Source organism: Crinia signifera, chromosome 1 (assembly GCF_055691185.1).
Source record: "Crinia signifera chromosome 1, ASM5569118v1, whole genome shotgun sequence".
Taxonomy (NCBI): Eukaryota; Metazoa; Chordata; class Amphibia; order Anura; family Myobatrachidae; genus Crinia; species Crinia signifera.
In genome coordinates, this window is record NC_139217.1 from 266395098 (window position 1) to 266407636 (window position 12539).

Here is a 12539-nt window from a genome sequence, read left to right on the forward strand (position 1 = left end):
TCGCCACCTTTGTATCAGATGCGGAGGTTCACACGCAATCAAGGATTGCACAAAACCTCCAACTGGTGGGGGAGGTGGGGCTCAGTCCACGACAAAACAAAGCCGTGGTCCAGCGGCACCTGTCGTTGGATAGAGCCCCAACTCCAATAGTATTGGTCAGGATGTTACCATAACTGGAACGGTATCCGGACAGAGAGGGAGCAAGATTTTTGCAGTCCGGATTTTCAGAAGGTTTTCAATTACCTGTTTCCGCTCCAATTAGTACGGGAACTAAGGGAAACTTACGCTCCGCCATGGAACACCCTGACATAATATCTCAAAAAGTTGAAGCCGAGGTAAAACTAGGTCGCATGGCAGGCCCGTTTACAACACCACCAATTGAGGGACTAATTTTGTCCCCTATTGGGGTGGTTCCCAAAAAAGTTAAAGGGAAGTTCAGGCTGATTCAGCATCTTTCTTGTCCTAGAGGGTCGTCTGTCAACGACGCCATCAATGACGATTTGTGCACAGTGAATTATTGTTTATTTGAGGATGCTATAGACATCATTCGAAAAATTGGGTTTGGTGCCCTCATGTGCAAATTGGATGTTGAATCAGCTTTTAGACTATTACCTTTACATAAGAACGCATTTCAGTACATGGGATTTAAATTGAATGGGGGTTTTTACATAGATAAATGTTTGCCCATGGGTTGCTCCATTTCATGTGCTTATTTTGAGCGCTTTAGCACATTTTTGCAGTGGTGCCTGCAGGAAGTGTCGGGAGCTGACAGCATTACTCATTATTTGGATGACTTTCTTTTAGTTGGTCCTCCAAGTTCTGACCTGTGCCTTAAGTTACTAGAAGCAGCACTTGATTTATTTAGAGATTTCGGGGTTCCCGTGGCAGGGGAAAAAACCGAGGGACCTACTACTGATTTGGTGTACCTCGGAATTGAGATTGATTCCGAGCTAGGTCTGTGTAAGCTTCCTCTAGATAAAGTACGCCGGTTGCATGACGAAATACGGTATGCCATCGCGGCTGCTAAGTTAACGCTTAGACAGGCTCAATCTTTATTGGGCCTGTTTAATTTCGCATGTAGAGTTATACCCATGGGCAAAATATTCTGTAGAAAACTTCAGCGAGCGACCGTCGGGATTCGCAAACCCCACCATTTTCTACGTCTATCTTCAGAAATGAAGAGGGACTTGAAAGTGTGGGAGATGTTTCTGGATAATTTCAACGGCATATGCATATGGCAAGCTCCAGCCGTTGTAAATGCGGAGTTGGAATTATATACAGATGCGGCAGGATCTTCCGGATTCGGCGCATTTTATGCGGGACGTTGGCGCGCAGAGGCCTGGCCCGTATCTTGGGCACGAGACGGCATGACCAAGAATATGCTGTTATTGGAAATATTTCCAATAATGGTCGCCTTAGAGCTTTGGGGCGCAGAATTGGGAAACAGGGAGGTTGTCTTTTGGTGTGATAATCTAGGGGTGGTCCAATCCATTACACAACTGAGGTCAACCTCTCTCCCAGTTTTGCGTATTTTAGCACGGATGGTGATGATGTGCTTGGCGAACAACATTACGTTGCGAGCCAAGCACGTCCCAGGCGTTCTTAATGAAGTAGCGGATGCATTGTCCCGTTTCGAATGGGTAAGATTCAGGCAACTTGTGCCTTTAGCCCAGAAGTATGGTGAACAATGTCCATCTTTTTTATGGCAGGTGCCTCTGGAGGGGTAGAGGAGCTGGCCCTGCGGTCGCTAGCGCCAGCTACATTTAGAGCTTATCTGGCCTCATGGGAGCGCTGGAGCGAGTTCATGCTCGAACAGGGTGGCACAGGTAAGAGCTCTAAGCGTCTTATTAATGCCCATGTATGGAACCTGTACACAGAGGGTAAGTCCAGAAGTTTTGTTGGACGCTCTCTGGCAGGCATATCATTCTTTTTGCGTCTTGGGGGGAAGAGAGACATCACCAAGTCTTTCATGCTTTCCAGGATGCTAAAGGGATGGGCCAGAGCCAGGCCGGTTTTGCCCGACAGGCGACGGCCGATTGATGCCGGCCTGTTGCGTCGAATCTCGAGGTCCCTAAGAGTAATTTGCTCAAACGATTACGAGGTTCGACTTTTCAGGCTGGCTTTTGCCATGGCTTTCCATGGGGCGTTCAGAGTAGGCGAACTGGTGTCCGCGACCAGGGCATCTCCCTCGCCTATGCTGTTCGCCCATGTCGACGTACACCACGACGGTTTATGGTGTAAGATACAGCGCTCAAAGACTGATGTAGTGGGCAGGGGGCAGTGGGTCCATTTGGGTCAGAGTGGCGACCGCCGGATCTGTCCGGTGGCGGCGGCTCTGGCTTACGTGGAGTTGCGGCCCCAACTGCCCGGGGCCTGGCTGATGCACATCGACGGGTCCCCCCTTACTAACTTCCAGTTCAGGTCGGTTTTCAGGCGCTGTATATTGCATCAGGGTCTTTCTCCAGCCGACTTTGGGACACACTCTTTCCGTATCGGCGCCGCTTCGGCAGCCGCTGCGGCGGGTTGGTCTCAGGTCGACATACGAGCACTCGGAAGATGGCGGTCTGGTGCATTTAAGCGATACATCAGGCCGACATAGTCCAGTGAGCCCATTTGAGGAGTAGCCGCTCGCCCAAACACGCTTTAGTGTTTGAGGGGCCTTGAGGAATTTTTTGTGTTATCACCAGTCTTAAATTGGGCTCTAGCCAACTGGTGGAAGATTTGTGTTTTTTGCCTCAAGTCAAATCGGGTGACCCCCCCCCCCCCCCCCACCATAGAATAAGAAACAACAGGAAGAGATTATACATTAATTCAAGCGGGTCAAATAATCAATTAGTCTTAAATAGATCACCCAAATCACATTCCTATTAGTTATCAACAATTTAATATAGAACTGCAAAATCACCTTTAAGGGAATCTCCCGGGCCCCCCTTTAAAATTTTGCCAGATGTTTGCCATTATTTCAAATTTTCTAACGGTATATATCACTTCAACTTACAGGTCAACGCTTGGACACCAATATGATTTGGATGGTGGGGCATTCATTTATTTATTGATTGTCCTTGTCCCAGGTAACCACGGATACGGAACGTTTCCCTGAGACGCGATTTATCCGCTGGCTGGGGCGTAGAGGTATGAGGTGGTCCGCGTTGAGGGGTCTCTTGGATGAGTCAGTTAGGGCGTTTGGCTACCCGATCTTTGTCATCATCCACTTGGGGGGCAACGACCTCACGCATAATTCCGGTCTCAATATTCGTTTTGAGATTAGGAATTTATTGCTGGACCTGATCAGAGAATGGAGATTTTGCCGTTTCTTCTGGTCAGAGATTATACCTAGGAGGGTTTGGAGAGATGCACTCAATCCGGGTGCCATTGATTTGGTACGTAGGCGGATCAATTCCGTAGTCGGCAGGGCTATAGTAACGGAGGGCGGAGTGGTCGTCAGGCACGAGGCCATATCCTTTAGAAACGAGACCCTGTACAGGCCGGATGGGGTGCATCTCTCTTTAGTCGGGATGGATTTGTTTTTTCAGAATCTAATAGACGCATTGAGAAGTGTAGAGGTTTAGCTGAGGGAGTATTTGTAATTAGGTTGGTGGCGGGTCAGTTCAAGTTGAACTGATATGGCGGAAAGAACGGTAGTTAAATTAGAGCTGTATTTACACTTAGCTGGTGGTTGATGTCGAGATGTGGGCATCACCGATCCAGGTGGGCCCGCATCTGGACCTTAACGATCATCTACTTCGGATAGCGAAAATTCTTGCGGACATTTGTAGTTGAGGGCAGGTGGCCCAATTTTTTGATGACTCGGGCAGAGTGGTGAGCTCTGCCTTAGTGATATTTGTGAGGTCAGGGGCAGAAGCAGAAGGTCAACCCCCTGACCTTAAGGGCAATTGGCCCCTTTTGAAAAGTCCGCTTCATAATTGAGCCGTTGTCTTGGACGCTGGCAGGTGGCCGGTCCTTGGCAATTAAGGGCAGGTGGCCCTTAGATCCGGAGTTTGTTATTTTTATTACTTTGTTATTTTCCAGCAATGTTATTTATCTTGCATGCCGTTCTTTGCCCGCCACCTTAGTTAGAGCAGGGACATAAATTTTAGTTAGATTCAAATAGGCCGCCCCTGCTCAAAATAAATAAGCCGTCCCCTTTAAGCCCATTCAGTTGTACGCGTCTTTATTTCTTAGATAAGTGGGGTGAGTGTGGATGAATGCCTATGTCTGTGTGGAGTTTAATAAATCTGTCCATCATTTGTGGGCTACATGTATATGCAAAAGCAACTAGTATTTACCCTGCACAGAAGTAATATAAATGCACTTGCTCCCCTTGCGTGGCAACATGGTTTGTTCCAGACACAGTTACTGTACTTGTTTTTTTGTTTTACTTACATACATGAATCAGGCCTTGTGTAACACTTCATTGTTATTGGCATTCTGTCAACCAACATTTCTGTCATATGAAATAGGGATACAGATTGACCTTTATAACAGAGATAGGGCCTTATTCAGCTTGGAACTCTAATCTGCAGAGTTACAGCTGACTACAAGTAGATAACCGCCGCCGTGACAGTAAGAAAAACCACCCCATGTAAATTTCCAAGTGAATTTTGAATAGATCGTTAACCAGCATTGATTAGCAAATCCATATGCAATTCCCGAACCATTGAAAGATTTTTGCCATCTGTGCAAATGAGTAGGTCTGATGCTACCACTAATCAGCGACTGAGACAGACTGATTGAGGCCAATGCTGAGGTCACAGACTCATCCTTAAAACACTTGGGCATACCTGCATTTTTTTGTGACACTCCCAGAACAGGGCCGGTTACCATCCCCAAATGCCGGCTTCCTTTTAGTCAAACTGCGGCTATATTGCATTTGCGACCATGCACATTTTCTGACGCTAGTCACGCTTGTGAATGTGCAATGGATAGACACGCGCAGTCATTCCATAATGGCTCAGTTTGCAAACTCTGTGATTAGCAATCCAGTTAGGCCCATAGTTACCAACATGACCAGTTTGGATAAGAGAGATGAATAACATTTAATACACTATATCAGCGGTTCTCAAACTGTCCCAAAGTGGGTCCCGACCTTCTCAGCACGGGGTCGCGACTCCATGTTGTGACCATTAGGCTGGTGACTTTTCTAATCTCAGTCAGTGATTCAAGGAGCCTGAAAAATCTGTTGAATTGTCTGTTACTTCAGACTCCTCCCATCACTCTGTGCCTCCACAATGCTGCTGTGTATGTGCTGTCTGCTGCCTACACGTGTGATGTGATGACCTTCTGCAGTAACTTGCTGTGGTCCCGTAATTATTTTTATTGTCTGATGGGTCCCAGAGCAAAATAGTTTGAGGACCCCTGTACTATATCCTTTATAGGAATCTGAAGTGCCCATTTATCATAAGTTGTATATTTAATGCGATCTGGGCGAAATCTGAACACCCAGGATCCAATTGCAATGTCTGATCACAGCGAGCTGATGTATTAGTCAGCCAGAACTCTTCCCTGCAATGTGTTGCAAGGGCTGCCAATAGTGTGCGGTCAGCCAGACCACACTGCAGAGTGGCCACATCTGGCTCCTAGTGAACCCTGCCAGAACTATATCCCCAATTTACAACAGGTTACCGCAATCCAGATTTTGGTAAATCGGGCAGCATCACATCCTGCATAGAAACCTATACGAGATGTGGCTGCAGGCGGCAGTGGAGGGATCGCAGCAAGTATTGTAGATATCTGCTACGGGTTGTCCTTCATGTATTCGGGGAATGTTTAATATTTGCAGCTATACCTAATATAGCCTCAAATACTGCTCTATAAATGGGCCCCTGAGTCTGTCACTAATAAGGTCACAGTCGCATGCCTCATACAATGTTAGATTAAACCATGCAATTTCAAATTAAATTTAGTCTCTATGCATTAATTATACATGCATTTATTAAGTGTTAATTATTATAAACTATTAAAAACTTTTCTCTCTGATTTCCAGCCATGGAACGCGTTGTGCTGGCATAGTGGCTTCAGTCACCTATAATGATGTCTGTGGTGCTGGGATTGCTTACAATGCAAGGATAGGAGGTAATATGTGTGTGTGTGTGTGTGTGTGTGTGTGTGTAACTATCATGTCCTACATAACTAAAGTTGGCCCCTGAACGGACTACTGTAGTTATAGAAGTTTCTAAATGTATTTTTTTTAAATTGGAGTGCGGATGCTTGATGGTTTGATCACCGATGTTATAGAAGCTCGGTCACTGAGTCTAAACCAGGGGTCTTCAACCCATGGCCCGCGGGCCATGAGTGGCCCGCAGAGCAGATCTCAGTGGCCCCCTGCCCGCCATGCACAAGATTTTTTTTTTTTAAGTAAAAGAAAATGCTACCGAGGGAGGCAGCGTAATGGAGTCCCCCCCCCCCCGGGTGCCGCCTACCCGATTTTCATTGGCTGCAGGCAGGGCAGAGGAGTGGATCCAGCGCGGCTGAGGGAGGAGGAGGCACGTCTGGTGGGAGCTGGGGAGTTGGGACCCGGCGAAGCTGCGGGAGGAGGAGACGCAGCTGGCAGGAGCAGGGGACTCGGCCCCGGAACTGCAGGAGGAAGCACAGCTGGCGGAGGGGACCCGGCAAAACTGCAAGAGGAGGCATGGATGGTGGAAGCAGGTGACCCGGCAAAGCTGCAGGATGAGGAGGTACAGCTGGCGGGAGCAGGGGACCTGGCAAAGATGCAGGCATTACTGGGGGCATTGTGTGTGGGGCATTACTGGGGGCATTGTGTGTGGGGTATTACTGGGGGCATTGTGTGTGAGGGGCACTGCAGGGGCATTGTGTGTGAGGGGCACTGCTGGGGCATTGTGTGGGGGCACTGCTGGGGCATTGGGTGAGGGGCACTGCTGGGGCATCATATGTATAAGCAGGAGTACTGCTGGCATTATGGTCTGTGGCATAATGGGCATCAGTGTGGGGCATAATGTGCAATGGGCATAATTTTGTGTGGATTAATGTGTAATGGGCATCACGGTGTGCGGCATAATGTGTAATGGGCATTACGGTGTATGACATAATGTACAACAGGTATTACGGTGTGTGGCATAATGTCTAATGGACACTATGGTGTGATGCACAATGTGTAATGGGCATTACGGATAAACAGTGTAACAGTGTATATTGATGGACAACGACCATTCCTGCGGTAACCAATGTCTGGTCATGCAGGTTGCAAAAGAGGTGTCAGGTAATTGTTTTCCTGCTAGTTCACACTCTTTATAATTAGACCACGCCCCTTATAATTAGACCACACCCCTTTTTGGGAGCGCGCCTACGGCGCATGCAATGTATTCAATATCAAACTATATATGGGGGGGGGGGACATATTTTACTGTTTGCACTGGAACCCAAATTGGCTGCTGATGACTATTGTGTGTGTGGGGGGGGGGGTTATGTGCTGAGTATGGGCGGCTGTGCCAACTATCTATGAAGGACTGTGCTGACGTTATAGGGGAGCTGTGATTCTATGGGGCTGTCCGAAATACCGCAGTAGAGTTTAGTGGCCCTCGGGCTTCACTGGATTTTTTAGGTGGCCCACGCTGTCTTAAAGGTTGAAGACCCCTGGTCTAAACTCACAGCACATTCAGATCTGCAGTGCCAGCTGGGGACCTGAAGATGATGGCAAAACTGTGGATGGCCCAGGCACATTAGCTATGGAAGCTTTTTATAGAGGGATTATACATGTGAGTTCTTAGTGAGGTGACTCCTTTCACTTAGCAGATGTTTATATACCTTTCATCACTTGTTGCTTTATGAGCCTCTCTGCTGGCTCTGTTGTTTTCTCTCCCTCACAACCATTTTCTATATCCACATGAAACGTGTTGTGTGTAGCTTTTTATCTGCATTCACTAACTTATTTTTAAAGGCTCTGCACTATTTCACCAATTTGCTCTGTGAGGTAATTATACTTTTTTACATTTACGTTACTGTTATTCTATATATTCAAGCCATATCAGTCATTAAATGAGTGACTGAAGTCATCCCGAACAGGTGTCCCTAAATAGCCCTGACAATGTAATAGGGTGTGAGAATCAGAAAGTGAAAGAATTTGGGAGAGTTCTCCCATATTTTTAAAACGGCAATCAATTACATAGCAAAATCAACCTGGTTGTTCAGTGTAAATGGTTGCCACTTTAAAAAAAAAAAAAAACACAAGGGAAAGTCCTCCAAATCTCTCACTTTATGATTCTCACACCCTGTTACATTTGGCTCACGATGTTTGCTGTTTTTATTTTGACGAACTGCTGAATATTGTCCTGCGATATTTGGTGTTTTTTGGACTTATTTCAAGAAATTTTATCCACAGAATTTTTTTTTTTTTACTGTTGAGCGCATCCATGTTTTTTCCTTTCCTTTCCCAATCCCCACTGTTTCTATTTTAGGGCTGGGATGGCCTTGGTTCAATTTTTGTTTGGGCCTCTGGAAATGCACTATGATGACTGTAACTGTGATGGCTATGGCAATAGTATCTGCACGGTGTCTGTTGGCAGCACCACAGAGCATGGAGAGGTCCCGTGGTACAGGGAGGCTTGTGCTTCTACACTTTCTACCACCTTCAGTAGCAACACCAGAAAGGGCAGACAAATCGTAAGAAACCATTTTACTAGCTTAATATTTGAAACTCAGCCAACTAGTGCAGTCCTGAAACTAGCTGAGCAGCTTTAATACTTTACGGTAAGATTAGTGTTATTGTGAGATCAGGTAGCGGCACTTTCCATCCCTCCCTCCTCCCTGATCCTCCTTCACAAACTCATAAGACCTGAAGAAATAAGATTAAAATGATGATCTACAGTATGTGTTCTGTGCATGTGACGATTTTTAGGATTAGAATTTCTGATCCAGCCATGCTTACTGTACTTTCTCTTTGTGGCAATCAGTGTATTCATTATAGTAACAGTCAGATCACTCCACCTTTCTCATCTGAAATTGGGGGAGTGTGGTTGGCTGAAACCTTTGGCCTCCAATATTAATATGCTGTTAAATGTCCTTTCTTATCGCAAAAAAATGTGCAACTGCTTAATCTTCTTGTCATTTTAAGGATTACACTGTAAATCTGTGAATTTTCTGTTTGTAAAATGTGATATTTATCTTTCCTCAGCATGCAAGAGTTAATTAGCTAGTTGCTGACCCAGGCAGTTAATCAGCTAGGTTTTAACACTGTTTTTCTAGACTCTCTCTCTCTCTCTCTCTCTCTCTCTCTCTCTCTCTCTCTCTCTCTCATACAAACACACACAGACACACACACACACATGCACACAGTGAGTTGAAGAAGGGTTAGCAGAACAATAAACATGTTAAAAAGAAAATCTGCTTTCACATATTGATTTTGTTTATCACATGCTGTGCAGTATAAACAGTTGAGAAATTGTATCTGTGGATAATAATAAATCCTACTAAAAAATGCAATTTCATTTGGTAATTTGGGTGTGGGAACTTGGCTAGGAATAACGTGTTTGAAACCAGAGTCACAATGGATGTAATATTGCTACAGGGTACTGGATTGCTGTGGGAAAGGAGCACCGATGGCTGATTAAGCTAGAGGTGACATAAATCACCAAAGGGGGATCATGCTGCACTAGGGACAATTAGTGGGGAAGGGCTGCGTCTTGTTAATGGCGATATGATTATTACCAGAGATACAATATGTGAAAAGCGCAGGTTACGTAATAAGTCCGCAACCAACGTACCCTTTATACCTAGCTACGTGCGAACAAAGCGTAGCGCAGCGTAGCGTACCTTTTATTGTATTATGTATACCAAGAACCAATACCTTATTCAGAGATTCCTTCGCAGTACTTTGTCTCTAATCTGCGAATATACCTTATCGGACTGTGTCCGCAATATACCTTATCGCTATTATGCGAATAAACAGACACGACCACTGAATAGGAATAAGGAGATTAGAACTCCGTAAAAGGTTTGTATTTAAGTCCCTAATGGACAGAAGGGGGTTACAGAAATAAGAATAAACAGGTATAACAGGTGATACAATATACTAACAATGAATACTAAACAGACTCTGCTAAGGGGAGAGAAAACAGATACAAGACACAATCAGCCAACAATACTTATAAGAATAAATACCGTGAAAATGCAACCGTTTACCGTGGTTATCTAGTAAGCGAAGCGCAGTCCGGTCAGAGCTCACTATCGTTCAGGAATGAACTATAGTCCGGTAGGAAAGTCCAGGGAAAGTAGATGTGCCGAAGAGACCGAGCCTGCTCCGGGTCGCCTATCTTATAGGGTCAGAAGGGGGAGGTCAAAGGCCATTCTCATTGGTCAGAGATCATATGTCCGGTCCACTGTGATTGGAGGTTAGACGCTGTACCTGGTCTGACCAGGTGCAGGGGAGTGAACTTTAAGAGTCCTTTGTTTGGTGGTTTCGGCGTCAGCAAGGATAAGAACCGGTTTGAGCTAGTTTCCTTTGTTAACTACTTACAACAGAAACTGTCTCTGGAATATGGATTATGTCCATATCTATCGGGCAATGTACATTGCGACATATTCGCAATGACCGGAATACTTCGCATAATGAACTGAGCGGAACGGTACTAAACACGATATAGACAGGTGTGTGCAGGGCTAACTAAGCTATGTGTGGCGTTCTAAACCTTTTAACTATATTTCATTTCGTGTAAGTGTGTTATTATGAATTTATGTGTGATAGTATGTCTACTCTTCTGGTCCACATTGTCACACATACTCGGGTATGGAAACTTTATTTGCGCAACTCTGCGAACCAAAATGGCGGCCATACTATCACAAAATGGCGTGTGTGTACCTAGACTTCCACAGTCCACCCTTTAACAGTAAATATAAAACTGTTACAATACAAAAACATTTCACACGACAATACAGAAATTCATAATCCTAACAAAGAAATTGGGATCCATGAAATAAACATATAAGGGGAGTAAACCATCTGCTCTCGGCCGATCCAGGATCATGGATAAACGATGGGCCGCATTTATCGAACAATCTACTCAGGGTCACGAAGGATAATGTACAATTTAGGGATAAAAATAAAAACAGGGGTGGTTACAACATATACACGTTCACAAATATGGCATCCGATTCTACCTTAACCTAAGCTGGGACGGGTAACACACTCTCAGAACTCTGTATCGTCCGTCCAATGCCTGGTAGCAGGGCGGCGGCGGTATCCTTGCTTTTGAGGATAAGAACGGATAGTGGGGGGGGAGACAAGAATAGGACCCACAACAATAGAGAAAACTGAGAAAGGAAAAATTTTGTTAGTGATCCTTTCAACCTGTTACCAGTGGGGTGTGTCACAGTCCCTTTTTGTAGCTTGTACAGGTTGCTTGACCTTAGCTGCTCTCCAGTCCTCCCGAAATGGTGCCTCTTAGCGATTTCTTTCTTTCGCCCTCGAGTGTAGGGACCTTCCGGTTTTCAGTTCTTTCGGCAGTAGGACGAACGTACCCGAATCTCTCTCTGCGACTTTGTTATTGAGGTAGTGCTGGTCAACAAGATCTGGGGTGGTCCTTTCCAAAGGTCTATCAAGCAACCTGTATATGGCAAAGCAGGGGAAACAACAACAACATCTCCTGGTTCATGGTTATGACAGTTCACAACAGGTGTCAACAAAGTCCTTTTGCTGCAGTTTTCCAGGTGTGGGTACATCACTTGCATTTGTGGTCTAGGATCTCCTTGTGGGATTACCATAACCTGTGGCTGCCCGCCAAGCAATGTTTCGATGGGGACCAATGAGGTGGAGTTCTGAGAGTGATTTTACTACTACAAAAAGAGATTATGGGGTGTACCATCAGTCCCTGAAGGTTAACACATGACTTAAACCTTTTATATATATTTGCATACTCAAGGGTGTTTCTGGGCTGCCATATCTATACACACAAACGTCAACATATATATATATATATATAAAAATAAATAAATAACTTAAATGCTTCTAGAGTGGACTGTACAAAGCCAATTTTGTATTACCTGCAGAGGATCCTGCTGGAGGAGGGATGTGGAGATGGCTCTGTGGGAACAGCCGTTGCAGTTTGTTTCCCCCAGACAAGTAAGGCCTGATTCTGTCGTCTTACCTGTCTGTGGGCACACCAGTAATTTTGGACTAATTTTTCCACATACCTTCCCTGTCAAGACAAGTCAGGCCATGGGCTATCTCTGTCCTGACAGTTTGGCATGTTCTTAGAGTCACTGGTTTACCTTGTCCATCTTTCTATTCCTGTCCACATCCCTTCAGCTTCCAGACTGCTTCTCCTGCAGGGGACACAAATCTTGTATTACTATGTGAATATACTGACATTTATAGGGGGAACACAAACATTATCCGCAGAGCGCATGGCTCACCCAGCTGCCTTGCCAGCATGTTCATCATCAAGTGACACTGAATCCTCATTGAAGATGTGGTTTTTTACACTTGATAACAGCCACTCTGTCCGGCAGCTGTGTGACTGTCGAGAATCTTTTAAACTTACAACGCTTGCGCCACTGGAGTGCCAGCTACTGAAACAAAACATCTGATG

The 12539-nt window shown here is 45.4% G+C and overlaps 1 protein-coding gene across 1 annotated transcript in view; it reads left to right on the forward strand.

Annotated features, from left to right (window-relative positions):
• Window positions 1–12539, forward strand: part of PCSK4 (proprotein convertase subtilisin/kexin type 4) — a 90894-nt gene that overhangs the window by 64211 nt on the left and 14144 nt on the right. The window contains 5 exon segments of the mRNA XM_083179451.1: window positions 5984–6081; window positions 6199–6258; window positions 7603–7712; window positions 8412–8455; window positions 8457–8616. Of these exon segments, the coding sequence (XP_083035577.1) occupies window positions 5984–6081; window positions 6199–6258; window positions 7603–7712; window positions 8412–8455; window positions 8457–8616 (472 nt within the window).